The following is a 19,400-nucleotide window of genomic DNA, read 5'->3' as shown; positions in this document are numbered from 1 at the left end:
AACTGATCTCTGTCTGCAGGAGATCAGTTCAAAAAGCAGGAGATCTCCAGCTAGTACCTGGAGGTTGGCAACCCTAGATGGACTTTTGAGCAAACATGCATCAGATTTGACTGCAGATCTGTGCAAATCTATTTCTAGGTAAACAAGCCTAGGTTCGAGCTGTAGGGATGGAAGCCTGTTCACATATACTTGTAAGTAAGTCCCATTGAAATGAATGGGCTTAGGCTGGAGTAACTCTCCTTAGGAACGCACTGTTAAAGAACTTATCCTGAAGCTCTAGGGGCTGCATGTGTTAATCTGAGGTAGAAGGGGGAGTATGATGGGTCTCAAAGGAAGGATTGCTTTTTTTTTTTTTAAAGAGAGAGAAACTTCCCTGAGGATGTCAGAAATGAATGTCTGAAGGAGAGGACAAAATATGGCCTATTAAAAAAAATTCATGAGAAAACATAGAGAGAATCAGTGAGGTGTAGTGGTTAAAGTGTTGGACTAGGATCTGGGAAACTCAGGCTTAAATCCCCACTCTGCCACTGAAACTTACTGGGAGACCTTAAGCCAGTCACACATTCTCAACTTAACCTACCTCAGAGGGCTATTGTGATAATAAAATGGAGGAGAGGAGAACCATATAAGCAGCTTTAAGTTCTCATTGGGGAGGAAGGCTGGATACAAATAAATAAATAAAACAATAAAAAATTATATATATATATATATATATATATATATATATATATATATATATATATATATATATATATATATATATATTATAGTATTGGTAATTGTTAAAGTGGTTATTTGAACCTTAAGTCTGAATTGGTTCAGAACAGTCTAATTGAGATATGGATTTAATTTCTGTGAAAAATCATCTTTGTGAAAAGTTGAGTGTTCAGAAAGACTGTTGCTATGCTTTGCATTCTTTCAAAAGAACTGTTATCGGCAAATCCTGAATCTATTTAGAAACAATTGGCCACAGAGAGAGTAATCAAGAACTTGGCCACAACTTTGAAGATGCTTTCCACTGGAAAGGTGCTTCAGAAATAATGTATCACACAAATTGAAGACCCCAGCTGCACCTAACCCTACAATGAAAGAATTATTTGGACATCAAGCCTAAGGTGTTCACTGTAGGAAGTGTTTCAAATCATCCATCTTAGAAGAAAAGGCCCTTTCCTGCTCAGTGTAAGAAGCTGCTGAGTACGTGGAGATGAATTATCAGCAACACTGAGCTCTGTTCTGTAAATGACACATTTTTAATTTTCAGAAGCACCATCCACAATAAAAGAGTGTTCAGCAATCCCATGGTAATGTTTTTTCCACCCAAAAATGTGATTTTCCAAAGTGAGCCTTCAGTGCCATCTAATGGTGAGAGATATTCATCTCAAGTGATTTTTTTGTTCCGGAAAGTTACTTGATCTTTAAGTGCATTCTAAATAATTTTACAAAAAAAGTATTTTGAAGTTAAGAAGATCTTTGGAATGAGACGTCAAGAATATCCAAACATTTTACAAGTATGTTTCATGAAATGAAATACTTCACTTGAAGTTTGGAGAAAAGAGGTTTTTAAGCAGAGGCTAGATGGCCATCTGTCAGGATGTTGATTCTATGACCGTAGGCAGATGATGAGAGGGAGGGCATCTTGGCCCTCTTCTGGGCATGGAGTAGGAGTCACTGGGGGTGTGTTGGGGAGGTAGTTGTGAATTTCCTGCATTGTGCAGGGGTTGGACTAGATGACCCTGGTGGTTCCTTCCAACTCTATGATTCTATGGGAAATTCCCTCATAACCAAACCATATACCTTATCCCCAGACAAAAAGAGCAAGAGTCCAGTAGCACCTTAAAGACTAACAAAATTTCTGGGAGAGCTTTCATGAGCCACAGCTCACTATATCTGAAGAAGTGAGCTGTGGCTCATGAAAACTCTGCCAGAAAAGTTGTTAATCTTTAAGATGCTATTGGACTCTTGCTCTTTTCTACTGCGACAGACAACATGGCTACCCAACTTGATCTTTTCCCCAGAGAAAAACAAATCACGTGTACGACATGCTGTATGCATAGGTACCAGAATGTTCTGGGACACCTCCGTTGTCATGGTGGCCATAAAGTCCTGAGCTGCTCTTGCCAGGCCATTTTTACCATGAACATTGAATGAATTCCTCAAGGACAACAAACCTTAGGGTCTTCAATGCCAAGTCTGAGATTGCCTCTTTCAGCTCAGGCAGGGAGACCATTGGGCAGCAGTGTGGGTGGTACACTAAAGGAATCCCTATTCTGTCCTAATTCCCTAGTATCAGGTGTGTGTGTTATGTGCCATCTGTGAGGAGGGGCCCCAGCAAGAGTAGCCCCAAGCCCTATTCTGATCCTGCTGCTGCAGGAGGTTTAGCTGTCTGTCAGTCACCAGATGAGTATGTTCACTCCTGGGCACTTTGTAGTCTGGTCTCAGTCCTCCAATCTATAGCTACTGTTGTTGTTCTTATGATTGTATATTGGCTATTCAAGTAGGGCAGAACAGGTGCAGCTGAATTCCAATACCAGTCAGGCTACCCTCTATCTCTGCAATGGTGTTTCTGCTGCTATAGTACAATGTGCCCCACAGCACAAGCCACAGGCTAAGAGACCAAAGACCAACAGCCTTTGGTGCTTGCCCTTTGGCTCACATCAAAGTTAGTTTGTTTAAAAGCACTACCTGTTAGAAGGGGGAAGGCAGCCGCTCCCGGCAGGTCTTATAGCTGTCCTGTGTGTGTGTGTTAAGTGCTGTCAAGTTGCTTCCGACTCATGGCGACCCTATGAATGAAAGTGTTGGGGAATAGATAGCGAGCTTCGTTACATGTCAGACCGACAAGGGTTAAAATTGATTGCATTGATGCTGACCAGTTCAAGAAGGTGATGTAATCTCCAATGTGTCAATTAGCTATTGGTCAGTGAGGATCAGTTGCAAACATGTTTGTGGTCACGTAGCCAGAATCTGCATATTACTGCTTTCTTCCTTTGTTTAGAAAAAAAAGCAGTACCCAGTTACCTTTTGGATCTCAACCAGAGAGGATGGGGCAACTCTGTATTTTAGAGATGCCATGTGCTTAAGTTTAGAAACTGCCAGATCTTTTTCTGGCACGTTTAGGAAACTAGAGATGTAGTAAGGATTTATTGTTTTAACCTCAAGTATACCCTACCCTATTTTATAGTGAGTCAAGTTTTGTTTTTGCTAAGACAAAGGACTTTGTTCATTGTGTGTGTGTGTGCTTTAATTGACTTTCACCAGCCATGATCATACTATCCATAATCCTCTGATAAAGACTTTTCCTAACAGAAAGTCCTCCAAAACGTCCTACCTCTGACAGCCTTGTTCAGATCCTGCAAACTGAGGGCTGTGGCTTCCTTTATTGAGTCCATCCATCTCTTGTTTGGTCTTCCTCTTTTCCTGCTGCCCCAACTTTTCCTAGCATGACTATCTTTTCCAGTGACTCTTGCTGTCCTAGATGTTCTCATTTGCAGCCCTTCTCTCACACCCGTGGCAAGGTAATTTAAAAGCACTACCTGTTAGAAGAATTTGACCCAGTGTCCTGAATGCCGGCAGGACTGGGAGTGGGGGCGGGGGGGAGCACCATACTCTTCCACTCTTACTGGATGGATTCCAGAATGTGATGCTGAAAGAACTGCTGCTTGTTCCAATGGCATTTATGCTGTGGGGTCCCATAGGGTTCCATCTTGTCCCCCATTCCACTAGGCATATGGTTAGGGTTGCCAGCTCCAGATTGGGAAATACCTGGAGATTTTGGGGGCAGAGCCTGAAGAGGGAAGGGTTTGGGGAGGGAAGGAACTTCAGTGGGGTAGAATGCCATAGAGTCCACCTTCCAAAGTTGGCATTTTCTCCAGTTGAACTGATCTCTGTTGCCTGGAGATCAGTTGCAATAGCAGGAGATCTCCAGGCACCACCTGGAGATTGACAACCCTACATATGGTTGAGGCAGCAACGGTTCAATCAATACATTGGCTTCCCCTCCTCCTCCTCCTCCTCTTCCTCCTCCTTTGCTTTGCTTTAAATTGTTATCTTTGTGCCCTCAGCCTGCAATCCATGATGGGCTACTCACCTTCATAATTATAATGTGATTTTTTCGTGGTAGTGGGTAAAAGTTGGATGGCCATTTTAATCTGTTGTATGGGTTGTAAAACTGTATTTTAAATTGATGTTTTAACATACCGTATACATATATTGTTGGAAGCCACCCTGGGCTTGTCTTGGGATGGGAAAGGGTGGGGTATAAATTGAATAAAATAAAATAAATATCTGTTGTGACTGGTCCCTGTGTGCTTATCTAGGTTATGTTTGAGTTTTAAATAGAAATCCCACAGCCTGTTCTTGCATCTCATGATCTTTTGCAAGGCAGCCAGTTCTGATCTCACCACACTCACACTGAGTGGCCTTAGGCAAACCGTCCTCTCTCGTTCCCCATCTAAAATATTTGACAGCCAGTGTGATGTAGAGAGTGCTGGGCTAGCAGCTGGGAGGTGTAGGGCAAGTCCCTTTTCAGCCATGAAGGTTGCTTCATGCTCCTTGGCTAGTTGTTTGCTGTTTCTCTCTCTATCAGCCCAATCTAGCTCACAAGGTTGTTGTAGGGCTGACAACCTCCAGGTGGGGCCTGAGATCTCCTGAAATTACAACTGATCTCCAGACCACAGAGATCAGTTCTCCTGGAGCAAATGGCTGCTTTGGAGGGTGGAGTCTATGGCACTCTACCCTGCTGAGGCCACTCTCCTCCCCAAATCCCACTCCCCCGAGGCTCTACTGCCAAATCTCCAGGAATTTCCCAACCCGGAAAAGGTTGTTGCCAGAATAAAATGAGGCAAATGAGAATTATGTACACTGCCCTGAACTCTTTGGAGACAGAGTGAGGTAAAAACCCAACCTTGGGTTCTGCACAGAAGATGCAACCCTCCCCTGCCCCACCACATTTTCTCTTGCTGCTTGGTGCTTTTTAGTTCTGTGCATTTTGACCTATAAGGCTCCACCCTTAAACCTGACCCAAAACATGTAAGGCAGCCACTCTGAAGCTTTTCCCCCAGAGCTATTTTTACTTCCAAATCCACCACTGAACCCCATTCTAGACTTTTATCTGCCTTCTTCAGATCAGCCAGCTTCATAGTAAAGCAAGGTACCAAGTTGCACCTCAAGGGTGGGAGAGGTCACAGGAGGGCAACCATCTCGATAGCTTCCAAGAGCTTCCACACTCCTCCTGCTGCCTCAACAGAGCTGTCAGTTGGATTTTAACCCCCTGAGGCATTCCGGAAAGTATTCAGATAGATCAATCTCCATGGATGGACCATTTTAACCAAGCCTCTACCCCTGTGAAGCATTGGTGCCACATTTACCTGGGCCTTCGCCCGCAAACCAGGCTGAACCTTCAGCCCACCAACCAGTTTTTCCAGCCAAGAATCAGTACAAAGAAACTCAGGGGATCCTTTGGTATGCATGGGGCTCATCATGATCTGGGAGAGACCCATAGCAGCCAAAGAGTCTACAAAATCCTGAGCCAGCCCAGACAAGATGTTGATGGCCGGAATGTTCAAGTCACCCAGAACAATCAGTTGAGGTGGGGTGGGGCTTCTTTAGCACCAAGCCTGAAATTACCTCTGCCAGGTCAGACAGATCGGCCAGTGGGGAACTAGCTGGCTGGTAAATAAGTAGGATGGCCAATCTATCCTTGGAACCGGAAGTAATTAACAGTAATTAATCAATGCCAGCTATAGTTTGTGTACATAATCTACAAAAGGGAAAAAAGAAACAGAGGTCATTTATGCACGGGTACTTGGACTCACATTCGCTCCCTGTCTGACTCTGTTGTTCCTTGGAGTTCTGCATGAGTTTTCCGTCCATTAGAAATGACCTTGTGCCCGGCCCTCGCTATGTCTGGGTCTTCCCATTCCTCTGTTTACCCAATTCTTCCCTCTCCCCTGAGCTCAGCCCGGCTGAAATCTCCATGCAGAAGGCAAAGCACTCTCACAGCCAATCACAAATCAGCGTGTAAAGAGGCAGGCATTCAAACACTTCCTGCTTCCTCAGAGGCTTTTTAAAACTGAGGCTTGGATTCCCCCCCCCCTTTCAGATTGCTCAGTTTTTTGTTCTTGAAATGCTTTTTTATGTAGCAATTGGGTTTTTGGGGGGAGGATTTTGGGGGGAGCACTGTGAATTAAGCCAATTAAAAAGCAGCATTTAAAGGGGAGGGATTTGATTTGAGTTTTGGAGACTGCTGGTGTATAGATTCCCAACAGGAAAGTGTGGGTCCAGCAAGCAACGAACCTCAGGTAAAACTCCCGTTCATAAATTACCAGAGGGTGTAGGTTTGATGAAGGACTACTTACTTTGATGAAGGACTCCGGTGGAGTCAACTGAGATTGATACATCCTATCATTTACTTCCATCGAAGTTTCAGTAAAGTGGGCCAGATCAGTTTTCTCTTCCTCCATATAAAATGAGACCTTGAAAACCCACAAGGGGAATGCAGGTGAAGAGCACTAAAGCCTCCTTTGCTTATCTTCCTCTGACCTTTCACAGCAAGGGCTTTCCTCCCAAACAAGTCCAGACCCTGGACGAAGAAGAAGTATCACTGGAGAAGGGACTGCATAAAACCCCCAAGGATGGTAGATTTTACATTTTTCCACTCATGCACCTCTTTTGCTCTTAAAATCATGGATTGGGGTAGACCCAAATTTAATAGATGGGTCTGTCGCATCTAGTCTGCACCTGATACTCCAGGTAGTTGTATACCACGTTTACTTTGTGGTTAAGAAGCAAAGTGAGGAAGTTCTTCAAAATATTCTAATTAAACAGGAAGCTATTAAGCAAGTTATGTAAACAGCAAAAAGTGTTGTTTTATTTAAAACCAATGGCTCGCATTCATTGGATCAGAAACAAGGGAAGAAAGGTTTTCTTTCAGATAATGGTTATATTAGGAAGGCAGGAAACGAAGTGGACATTCTCTGATAGGTTCTTTTTAGTCTTCTGCATCTGCAATGCTTTAGCAAACTCCCTTGTGCCTCAGGCTAAGCCTTCCACGATGCCGGCTGGCAAGAGAAAGACAAAACAGAGAACTCAGCATAATGACCCAGAAGATTCCTCATCAGAGAGCGAAAAAAGATAATTTACTCACCTCACTTCATTATACCCTCCCTTCTATACACAAAGCAGCTTCCATGATTATCTATTTTTCTCTCACAACAACCCTGTGAGATAGTTTAGGCTATATGACTTGTCCAAAGACATTCAGCAATCTTCTATGGCAGAGTGGGGATTTGAATCTTGGTCTCCCAGATTCTACCACCACAACACAATGGATAAGAACATAAGAGCCCTGCTGGAGCAGACAAATGGGCCATAAAGTCCAGCATCCTTGTTTCACACAGCGGCCAACCAGTTCCTTTGGAAGTCCAACAGCAGGGCATTGAGGCTGAGGCCTTCTCCTGATGTTGCCTCCTGTCACTGGTATTCAGAGGTGTACTGGGTCTGAACCTGGAGGTTCCCTTTAGTCATCATGGCTAGTACCCACTGATAGATTTATCTTCATGAATCTGTCTAATCTCCTTTTAAAGTCATCTATGCTTGTGGCCATCACTACATCCTCTGGCAGTGAAGTTCACGTTTTAATCACATTGTGTAAAGTATTTCCTTTTTTTTCATTCTGAATCTACAGATCATTAGTTTCATTGGATACCCCCAAGTTCTAGGATTTTGGAAGAGGGTAGAAAAGTTAACTCTATCTACTCTCTCCACCCTGTGCATACTTTTATAAACCTCTAGCATGCCCCCCCTTTAGTTCTCTCTTTTCTAAACTAAAAGTCCCAGACTTTTCAGACTTTTCTCATACGAAAGGTGCTCCAATCCCCTAATCATCTTGGTTGCCCTTTTCTATACTTTTTCCAGCTCTGCAATGTCCTTTTTGAGATACGATGACCAGGGTAACAAAATGTTAGAGCTATTGAAATTCATTACTGGTTGTTCATTTCTTGCAGGCCATGATAAAACAACTTAATATCATTGTTGATCTGTATCAGCAAATTCTTTAAATCATGGTTCAAAGTTTATCTGGAGCAATGTTCTGTTTCAGGATTAGCCTTAAATAGACAACAAGAACTTGGAACTGCCCTAGAGTACCTCTGTTCACCGTTTTTTCTGTTGCTCTTCATCAGTAAAAGCCATACTCACACATAGGCATTGCAGAATGCACATTTGTTGCTGTAAGTTATTCCATCAGTACCACAATGGGGACGGTAGTCATGTGTGCAAGCATTTCTGGGATAGCCCATACAATCAATCTGCAGAGAGAACAGCAGAAAATCCACTTTAAAGATTAGCTTTAGAATACAGGACTCTTTTTTTATAATTAGACACCTGAGCCAGTAGGCATAATAACTGAAGAAAACTGGGGAGATCCAGGTTCAAATCCCCACTCTAATTGCTCTCTAATTGCACAGTATTTGCAGTCGAATTCTCAAAACAATACGCACAGGGGCTTTCCCTCCTGAAGAAATTCCAGAAGTACCTTGTGATTAATTATGCACCTCTAGTGAAAATGCGGAGCTTTGGAGTCCCTCCCCCTTGAAGATGCTGTTTGTAATTGACTTTAGCATTTTTTTTAAATACGTCACCAGCTCCCGCCATCCTCGCAGTGGGATTCTTTCATTTGAACTGAACCAAGTGGCCATTTTTCATCCAAAGCAGAGATGGGTCCAGACAACCCCCCCAACCCATTTATTTCTGGCTATCTCTTAAGTGACGATTTCACTCCATTCCGAGTAATATTTGGCCATACTTAATTTAGACTGACTGGGTGCTCTTGGTGACTAGTTCCCTTCCATCCTTACTACAGCCTTCTTCCCATTTGACTTTTGTACATGGGGGTCCCATCAGCTGCAGCACAGCCTTTTATGGTGGGCAAAAAAGACCCTTTCTTTCTTTCTCCCTAGAAGAAAAGCTGGCTGGATCTATTTCATTGTCCAATCAATAATCTTGGATTGCGGGGGGGGGGGGAGGCTTTCATGGCTTTGACACCTATAAGGGGAGGGTGGCAAATTAGCCTGTCTCTGTTCCATCAGGCTGAGGACTGAAGCTGACCTACAACTTGCTGTGAAACAAACTAAGCAGCCTCCACTTGCAAATGGCTTCCAGGGAAGGGGTCGGATGAGGGGGACAGAGAAGTGGGAGGGAGAAGCAAGATTGGGTGTGGGGAGAAAAACCCAAATCGACAAATATGCACAGGAATGGCTATCAATTTGGGATCGAGGCAGACTTTACATTTGTGGTAAAACAGCATCCTGAAAATGCGGGGAAAATGCGAAGGAAGAGCGAGGTGACTTCAGAATGTTGGAAAATACATGCATAATGAAAACGAAGCCCTGAAATCGTTGGGTTGTGTGTGTGACAGCAACAGGAACAACCTCTCCATGAAAGGCCAACCAGCAGTTCCGTATGGGAGGTATGTACATGGCTGGCCTGATTATTCAATCACAGAATTCCTTGATCAAGCTTCCATGATTGCATAAATTATGCATAAATAAATGCATGAGTTCTATGCATTCTACACATTTTTAAATAAACAGAATATTTCACTGTTGATTTTAAATGGATTTTTACAAATTGTAATCACCTCTTAAATTGTATACATACTATTGACCTCTTTGTATGAAACTAATGAAAAACAGTATGACAAAAGAAACAATTTGAGATTCTGAACAATTTTTGTTTTCTAACACAATTCCTTATGATATGCACACACACACTAATTATTGTTTTTTTCTCCACAGAAATGAACAGTGTTTATTAAATAACACAGGCTCACAACTTTGAAATATGTACTTCGCAAATCTATCAGATTCTAAATCTGACAGCTGACATTAGTTTCCACAAATGTGCTTTTCATTGTTCTTTGCCCCATTCTTGAAAAAGTATCCTGTGAGCATAACTCCCAGCCACAGTGAAAGAGTTATGTAATAAGAAGAAACAGCTGAAACTCACCAAACGTGCTTCGATAGCAATACCTAGAAGGAAAATACCGAAAGAGTAAAAGATATAATGCAGATCCATGGTTTGGATCCAGATGAGTGTTTCCACAGGCACAAAGACTTCTGCTAATGCAACGCAGTTTTCCTCCATCTCCAAAGCAGCAGCAAATGGCTGCTGTCAGAAGGAGGAGGCAGGGAAGGCAGGGAAATTATACTCTGTGAGAAGAAATCCTTGCACCTATGGAAACATTCATTTGGATCCAGGCCCACATGTCGAGGACATTGTTTTCACCACAGAAAACTGAATGCTTTTAAATACATACTTTTTAAAATTATCTCAAAAAGGCAAATATTTTAAATTAGAGTTTTGTAATATATAGATGCCCTGACCTGTATGGCCCAGGCTAGCCTGATCTCGTCAGATCTCAGAAGCTAAGCAGGGTCAGCCCTGGTTAGTATTTGGATGGGAGACCACCAAGGAATACCAGGGTTGCTGTGCAGAAGAAGGTACTGACAAACCACCTCTGTTAGTCTCTTGCCATGAAAACCCCAAAAGGGATTGCCATAAGTCGGCTGCGACTTGACGGCACTTTACACACACACAATATATAGATGTCATAAATTGGTCTGTAAAAAGCAGGTTATTAAATCAACTAACATTCTTTAGTTTCAATCCAAAATATATTTTTTACATACTGACTGAAAATACATCTTTATGAAAATAGTCCTATTGATTCGGGTAGAAAATCCATCCTACATATACAGAACTGCATCTAAGTTCTACTTTGTGTGCTACTGCATAGTTCTACTTTGTACATTAGTAGTGGCAACTCTAAGGGGGGTTTAACAATTGAAAAGTTCCTTGCCATATGGATTGGCCCTACTGCATGCAGAATCTCTCTGTGGTAGCAATTGCCACCCGGAAAGTGCAGTGGTGCTGCAAAGTATTTCCCTGTAATAAAGACAGTCCCAAACGCTAATCATTCTGCATTTTTTTGGGCAATTCCTGGAAGTACAGAAGTCCTGATAAACAGAAGAATGTCATATGAAGCAGTCTTTATAATGTCCAGTGATCCCCGTGGCAAGGCTCTCTGAAAAGGAAACCTCTGCAATATTGCTCACCTGAATAAAAGAAGAACAGTGTCAGACTGAGGAGCAGAAAGCCTGCTGTTTTCATGACTGCTAGTGGATATGAGTCTGCTAAGTAGATGTTCCTCAGATTCTACTGGCAGAAGAGAGGTCTGACTTCTCTTCCAGACTTTAATACATATATACATATCTCTTTGCCCTCAGTATATGAAATCTCCTCCCAAATAGCTATTAGATGCAGAAATGAGATATTACACAAGACTGCTGTGTATTGCAAAAAGTGCTGAGGGCTCAGAAAAACGAAAGGGGCATGTGACAGGCGGCTTGTTAGCAAACAGTGTCTGTGAAGTGCTTTATTATCTTGACCTTGGACCAGAACAAAGTGCATCTTATACAGATAAAAAGGCTATTCTGACAAAAGACACAGCATTTTTTTTGCCCTCAAGTCAGAGCTGACTTATGGCAACCCTGTGGGGTTTTCAAGGCAAGAGACTTCAGAGGTGGTTTGCCATTGCCTGCCTCCATGTCACGACCTTGGTATTCCTTGGTGATCTCCCTTCCAAATACTGACCAGGGCAGACTCTGCTTAGCTTCTGAGATCTGACGAGATCCAGCTAGCTTGGGCCATCCATGTCAGGGCAATATACACCATATGACACCAATAAAAATGATCATAAAAGAAAACACAGCAATAATTCTTATTCACTTTTATGGCAATCTACTAACAGGTTTCTAAATTAGACTGTTATAGTTTCACCGCCTTATAAACAAATACAGCTACACCTTTTGCTGTTATGGCTTTATTGCTATTTGCAAACACACGCTCAGGGTTTTTTTTTTTGTTTCTGCTACTGGACCAATCCAACCAAAAGAAAGTAAGGGTTTTTTTTTAATCTGGATTCCTTAGAAATATGGTAATAAAACAGACAATGGGGATCTTTTCAACCACTTCTATCTCTCAATGGATCTGAGTGCATGGAACATTCCTACAACAGTCTGTTTCAATCTTTAAAAGGTAAAGCCTCTTTTGAAAATATGATGTCAATTTTGACACTATATTGTTATATTTAAGAAACCCACTTTTGCGTGTGGAGAACATTACTGCAAACCTGCCACATAAAAACTAAAAGTCTCATTGACTGCCTTCAGGTAATGCATTAACCAGTAAACCACATCCCAGTGTAGAAAATGATCATTCTCTCTAATATTTACTCTTTAACAGCTCCCAGCCTCCTGACCAAGGAGATTAGAAGTGTATTTATTTATTCCAAGTATTGAGTGAAAATGTGGTATCCACAGCCAAGAATCACTCACTTGAAATGTGTCTCAATTATTTGCACCAAACATGCGCTGGAATTAAAAGACCCTCACACCAAGGCTAGGGCAGGTTAGGTGCTGGACGCCTGCACTTGTCACCCCTTTTCCCTGAGTAAAAGTATGTTAGAAGAAATTGGCTGGCCCACTTACCACTTGGTCTCTAAAAACTTGGCCTTTCATTTGCCCTTCAAAGAGTGGCAAATGCCATCTGTAGGGTAGGACCTGTTTAGCCATAACATTGCACACCTGTTGCATTCTCCTTGGTAATACACAGGAAGGGAGTGTTGTTGGTTTTTTTTAAAACAAACCTATAATTCTCCTCAGGCTCCTATATAAATCATATTACTTCATCTAAAAATAGGTGAAAGTGGATATTTCACAATCCAAGCTTTGGCAGCTGGCACATATATATGGAAGAGGTATGGCGGAGATGATAAACCTCACCTTGGCCAGTAGAATCTGAGGAGCATCTTCTTTGAAGTGCCACAGTAGACTCAGGTGAGACCAAGCCACACCATGAAGATGACAGGCTTTCTCCTCCTCAGCCTGATGTTGTTTTTCTTCTACTCAGGTGAGTAATCTTTCCATTTACCTAGATTCCCGTTTTGCTCAGTCTTGCTTTTAAGAATCAGAACCAGATCCCGGGAAACGATACAATTCTAAAAAGCACACCCTACAATCTACTTCATACTTAATTAAAGTCATGTAGGAACCTCATGCTGTGGTCCTGTGTGAGGAACTTGTCATGTAGACTGACCTTATCATATGGAGAGACATTTTACCAACAGTGCGCTGACCTAGTCAAACTTGAGCCCACAGGATAAGCAGCTCCTAAATTAAGCCAGAATCTCAGAGAAACATTTCTTGCCAATTTCCATGAGTCTTTCAGACTGCAATGCCATGGATACTCCATAGAAGGCTATTCTGCTCAAATCAGTAGAATTATTTTGCCAAATTATCTCTCTGGCTAAGACAGAGCTTCTGCATGTCAGAAGTGATAGAAGGGAGCTTGACAGCTCACAAGCCATCTCTTCGTATCATTATTACTGTGTTTTAGTTTAGGATTGCAGCTTTTCAGGAGGATGCCCTTGCACCTTGAATCTCTTTGTCCCATACAGGACAGCATGAATGTTGTGTCAGATGCATCCACCCTTCCCAAACCACTGCATATGGGAAAAGAATTTAGCATATAACACATCTCCTTAAAGAGACAGCACAAATATAGCGAAGGAGTCCCCCGCCCCCCGCAAGGATCACAGTTTGTGCCTGAATGTAGTTAAGCACCATTGAATACCATGAATATTGTACTTGCAGCCAGCAAACACCTGTTAAAAAGCAACAACCAAATCATGTATCTATGATTTATGAAATATGGAGAACCTTTTATTATAATTCCTAAATCCTTACAGAATTGTTATTTAAAATCTCACTGAGTAGATTATACATTGCCAAGAACAGCAATTGCTTTCCAATTGCTTTCCAATTCTAATGCCTATTATTTTTCTAGGGTGAAAATAATGTTCCCAAATTGATTGTTTTTCAACGTATAGGAGTATTTTAATTTTATTCACTTTCGGTGTTTTTGTTCTAGATGTTGCCACGGAAAAATTAACAGTAAGTACCATTTCTTCCTATTTGATAACTGTGGTTAGGAGACAAGCCAGGTGATATTTCTACCCAAAGTGAGCAAAAGCTAATGACAACCAAATTAAAAGCAAACATTTAACATTACAATTTTAAAGTTGATAGATTAATATGATGAAAATGAAATTAATTTGTCATATTTCAAATCAGTCGTTAACCATGAGGGTGGCAAGAACCCTCATTAGTAAAGGTCTTCTGCTTACAAAGTAATTAGTAGAGGTCTTCTGCTTAACACTTGACATTTCTTCTGTTCAGTTAGTTTTAGACAATGCACATAGTAATTACATGCACTTCAATTTAAATAATCTGAATGTGTTTGTTGAAGAAGAAGAAGAGGAAGAGTCTGTGACCTGCCAAATACCTTTTCTTAAACCTCTTCTCAACCTCTTCTTATGCTGCTGTTGAAAATGAAAGCTGCTGTTTTAAATTTTTGCCTCACAAAGCCTCTTGTGTGCCATCAATTTTTGACGGTCCTACTATTTTTGAAAAATCAATATCTCCCTCAATATCTTCCTTCCCCCCCCCTCCTTTACTTACCTGCAGTTTGCTACTGCTGCGGCACCCAAGGGGACTGGAGGCAGGGCTGGCTGGGAGCTCCCAGTCAGCCCCACCTCCGATTTGCTTTGGCCGGGCAGCAGAGCTCGAGCTCTTCTGCTGTGCCGAAGTAATCTGGGAGTGTGGCTGGCTGGGAGCTGGGAGCTCCCAGCCAGCCCTGCCTTCAACCCTTTGCTGCTGCAGCTGAACTCCATGAGGAGTTTGACTGCAGTCAGAAGCAGAACTGAAGGCTGGGTCATATTTATTTCTGGTTCTGGTTTATTAAAAAAATCTGAGAAAAGCTAAATTACATATTCGGCTTTTCGGGGTTTTCAAAAATTTCCAGGGCTAATAAACCGGAACCTAAAAAATACAAAAAAAACCAAAAAAAAACCCAAAATTGGCACACACCCCTAGTTATCACCTTTTAATTTTTTTGCAAGTCCAAAGCTTACAAATATGCTATCTTTCTTCTGATTGTCTGTAAAAAATTCATAGCTGCAACCAATCAGAGACCAGAAATTTCTTTCATCTGTTCATGGCATGAGCCTCTTTTCCCCCTCCAGGTCTACCTTAACTGTCTATGCACCAACCTTTCTTGCTTTCAGCCAATGCTTGGAGAGAGAAGCAGGCACAGGCATGCTAGCTACCCCAGCCTCCATGCAGTCAACAATTTATGACTGTGCTCATTGACTGCATGCAGGTCATGTAGTGGGCTATTCTCAGGCAGCACAGAGAAAGGAAAAGAGACATAAAGAATATGTCTTGATTCAAAATACACAATGAATGATAAACATTCATTTCTATTTAACACTGCTCTGCTTTCATTTTCTGCTTGGGCATTTGTCTAGAATTTGGATTTGTCTTTTTGTAAGACTGGGAAGAGCCACAGCATTGCTTGGAAATATGGCATTCAGCATATACCCAGAGTAGGTTATAGTATATTCCATCCCACCATCCTGGAATCACCTGATTTAAAATGAATTCAGGGTGGTCTGGATCTGCCTTTGGGAAAGCTTTTTCCAGTTTTATTCTGAAAGAGGGGTGAGGAGACACTGAATGATCAGATAATAGATTCATTGGTGGTTTACTTTCTTTAAATTTCTTTATCTCCTTAAAAAGAGGTTTGGAAAAATATGAATGAATGAATGAATGAATGAATAATTTCTGGGGCTCAGTCACAGGTCTAGGGCTTAATTTATTAATACAGAAGTTCTGTGGGAATGTTTACAGATGATGTTGGGCTCATAAGAAAATATTTGGGGAGAAGAGATGGAGCAATGGTTACAATTAGGGTTGTGCAAAAAAAAAAAATGGTACGTTTCACGTTCGAGTTTATTGGGCCCGAATTTTTTTTGGTAAAGCCCAAATAAGCCAAATACCCATACTGGTAAATTTCAGTATTCGGCTTATTTTCAGGTTTACTGAAAAATTCAGACCCATTATAGTCTGGGGATTTTTTCAAAGCTCCTGGGGGGCATTTTTTGAGGTAGAGTTCCCAAATTTGCAGTGTAGCTGCAAGGGATTCTCCTTAGATGGTCACCAAAGTTTGGTGAGACTTGGGAGAGGGGGTCTAATTTTATGGGCGCACAAAGGGGTTGCCCCCATCCTGCAGGCATTTGTGAGCTGAGCTGTCCATTGGTTTTTAGGTTCAAAAGTTCAGCATTGCTGAGGACTGGTGGAAAGAGCTGATTCCAGGCTGGCACCTCAAAGTCTGGGGGCTGCCTTCGTTTCTGAGTTGCTTTACATGATGTCCATGCAAATGAGCTTCCAAGCAGAGGGAAAAGGCTTAAATACAAGAGAAATAAGGCATAGAAAACATTTCTTTTGGTTGCAAATGACATCCTGTGAGCAGTCTTTATTGTGGTCATAAAAAATCTGATTCCAAGAGATGGTAATGGTGTGGGGAAATGATATTGGAGCCAGCCAAAGTCATGACCAAGGCAGCTCATGTTAAGGAGATTGCTCATCCACGTGGGTGAGGGAGTCTTCTTCAGAACGGCCATGAGCAGCTGATGGAAACTAACGTTCTCCGGACTAGGTGAGCCCTGTCTTTTAAAGTGCAGATCAGGTCAGCTCACTGCTGTTAGTTGGTCAGACCAAGTTGGCTCGGATTACACGACCCCGACCTCAAAAGGGCCGCAACTATGGGACGTAACAAAACCAGTAAAAAAAAGGGGGGGGAGCAAGCACAGAGTCGTGCCTCTAAACAAAGGCAAATAGCCGAACCCAAAAAGCCAAATACCTATTCGGCTTTTTTGGGAATTGCCTATTCGGTTTCGGCTTTATCTCCAGGTTTTGGTATCTGGTAAACTTGAATCCCAAAAATTACTGAAATAGCTAATTTCAGGTTTATTTTCGGTTCGGGTTTATCGATATGCACAACCCTAGTTACAATAAATTCATGGTGTGGTGATACATAAAAGTGCTTCAGTGTCAGTTTCTTCAGCTTCCCTTCAAAAGCTAGGCCTGTTTCTCATCACTGTGAGTAATTTGTTCATCTAATGTAAGATCCATAATTGTGTATGTATGTGTGTGGGGGAAGGTTCATAGGTGTATGTGAAATCTCCCCACAGCAGGCTACAGGAATATTCTCCAAAGATATAGCAGCATCTGGAATGTGCCTGAGCGGATGGTTCAGGGCTTGTTGGAGTTCCATTTCTGGAGGTATCAGCTGCTACCAAACAGCATTTGTCACAAGATCCTGGATTTTAAATCTGAAGGGGAAAAGAGAAGTTTAACATTTGCTGTTGTTTTCTCTGCAGATTGACTGTAGCGGCTATCCCAGACAAATATGTACAAAGGAATACATACCCCATTGTGGTTCTATCCGCAAAATATATTCAAACAAGTGTGATTTTTGTAATGCTTTTGCGTGAGTGTACATTTTATTCATTTTAAATCTAAACTCAGAATCTGTTGGAACAAGGATCAATTGCTCAGTACTTTTAAATAGGGTTGCCAGTCCAAGGTTGGGAAATTCCTGGAGACTTGGGGGTGTAGCCTTGGAAAGCAGGTTTAGGGAAGGAAACGGCCTCCCCAAACCACCCTCCAAAGTAGCCATTTTCTCCAGGGGAACTGATCTCCGTCATCTGGAGATCAGTTGTAATTCTGGGAGATCTTCAGCCCCCTTCTGGAGGGGAGCAGCCCTACTCTTAAATCATCTCAAATAGCAAAGGTTGTTGAGTAGTTCTGCTCATTCTTCCCTTTTCTGACATGACTAAATAATGATGCCTGGAACAGGGGTTTCAACAAGTGTTGTGACCAGCAGAAAATATACTAGTGGTAGTATAATCCAGCAGAACTCATACTTATGTTACCCTGTGACTGAATTCCCACTTCTTGTTTCATGAGTAATGTGGAAACTTGCCTCTTCGGGAGTCTCACATGTTCTCTGCTTCGCCTTTTTCTTCCCTAGGGCAAGTGACGGAATGCTTCATCTGGAGCCCTGTGAAGAATACAGCAAAGGTATGAAGGAATAAGGAATACCAACCTCGGCCACCCTTCATCACTTGCTAGCAGCATCCCCACAACCCTGTCCTCCCTCTCCTTTGCTCTGGTAGCTGAAGAGCATTTTCCTGTATCTGAATGTGATTGATCAAAAAAGACAAGCTAAGCAGCATTTTCTACCTAGGGATTGAACTTGGGGCTTTCTGCATGCCAAGCTGATGCTCTACCACTAAGCCATATCCCATCTCTTTACATTCATTCTTTTTTTTCCCATTCAATTAGGATGACTTTCTGATGAATTAGACCTTAAGTGATCATCCCTGCCAAATTTCAGGGAGAAACATTTCAGTGACAAACATTACCAGCTTTATAGACAATTATATTGCCCCCGATGGGTAGCCGTGTTAGTCTGTCAATAGCAGTAGAAAAGAGCAAGAGTCTAGTAGCATCTTAAAGACTAACCAAATTTCTGGTAGAGTATAAGCTTTCATGAGCCACAGCTCACTTCTGCAGATACAGCTAGAATGTGAGCCCATCAATCCTTAAGTAGAGAAGAGTGAATTAGACACAGAATGGCAATGTAAATGTCAAAAGCTAGTAAATGACATTAGCAGGCATGATTGGATTAGGTGTGATTTGCAGAGGGGTAGAAGGCATGGAGAAATTAGCATTAACAATGAGACAGGAATTCCAGATCTCTGTTCAATCCAGGAGAATGCATAGTTTTGAGAGTCATTATTAGTTGTAATTCAGCAGTCTCTCTTTCTAATCTCCCTTTGAAATCCCTTTGTAAGAGAACTGCTGCTCTTAAATCACCAACTGAATGTCCTGGAAGGTTAAAATGTTCCCCCGTTGGTTTCTGAATGTTGTGGTTTCTGATGTCAGACTTATGTCCATTCAATCTTTGTTGCAGGGACTGGCCTGTTTGTCTAATGTAGAGGATGGGCGGGCATTGCTGGCATGTAATGGCATAAATCACATTACAAGATGAACAGGAGTATGAACCTGAGATAGTATGGCTAATGTTGCTGGGCCCAGTGATGGTGTTGCTAGGAACTGTATGAGAGCAAAGTTGGCACCTTGGTTTGTTGCAGGCCTTGGTACCGGAGTCCATACTACTTGTAATTGTGGGTGAGAAGTTGTTTTAGGCTAGCAGACTGTCTGTAAGCAAGGAAAGGTCTTTCTTACCATCTTTCTTACCATATCAGCAGGATATTGTAGTTGCAAAAATGCTTGCTGTAGGTCCTTTAAGTGAGTATCTCTGTCTGAGGGGTCAGAGAAGGTGTGACTATAGTGTAGGGCATGGCTATAGGCAATGGAGTGTTAGATATGGTTGGGTTGGTAGCTGGAGGCATGTAGATAGGTTTGTCAATCTGT

General features: G+C 42.0%; 1 protein-coding gene across 1 annotated transcript; it reads right to left on the bottom strand.

Moving 5' to 3' along the window:
- Window positions 1-6,976: 6,976 nt before the first annotated feature.
- On the bottom strand, window positions 6,977-11,234 carry LOC130490147 (ovomucoid-like). Its single transcript, XM_056863962.1, has 4 exons — window positions 11,112-11,234; window positions 10,003-10,025; window positions 8,194-8,303; window positions 6,977-7,055 (listed from the first exon to the last, which is right to left on the bottom strand). Exons 1-4 carry the CDS (start codon window positions 11,164-11,166, stop codon window positions 7,010-7,012), a joined length of 234 nt encoding a protein of 77 aa, XP_056719940.1. The 5' UTR covers window positions 11,167-11,234; the 3' UTR covers window positions 6,977-7,009.
- Between the last annotated feature and the right edge of the window lie 8,166 nt (window positions 11,235-19,400).

Source organism: Euleptes europaea, chromosome 1 (assembly GCF_029931775.1).
Source record: "Euleptes europaea isolate rEulEur1 chromosome 1, rEulEur1.hap1, whole genome shotgun sequence".
In the NCBI taxonomy this organism is placed as follows: domain Eukaryota; kingdom Metazoa; phylum Chordata; class Lepidosauria; order Squamata; family Sphaerodactylidae; genus Euleptes; species Euleptes europaea.
This window is presented reverse-complemented; position numbering and strand designations above follow the sequence as displayed.

Bases quoted from the DNA above. Each gene is read 5' to 3' on its own strand.
- LOC130490147 (XM_056863962.1), bottom strand. From the start codon at position 11,166: ATGAAAACAGCAGGCTTTCTGCTCCTCAGTCTGACACTGTTCTTCTTT. The intron at 10,026-11,111 runs GTGAGCAATATT...TTTTCCTTCTAG, and splicing joins ACTGTTCTTCTTTTATTCAG to GTATTGCTATCGAAGCACGT. The intron at 7,056-8,193 runs GTGAGTATGGCT...TTCTCTTGCCAG, and splicing joins GCATTCTGCAATGCCTATGT to CCGGCATCGTGGAAGGCTTA.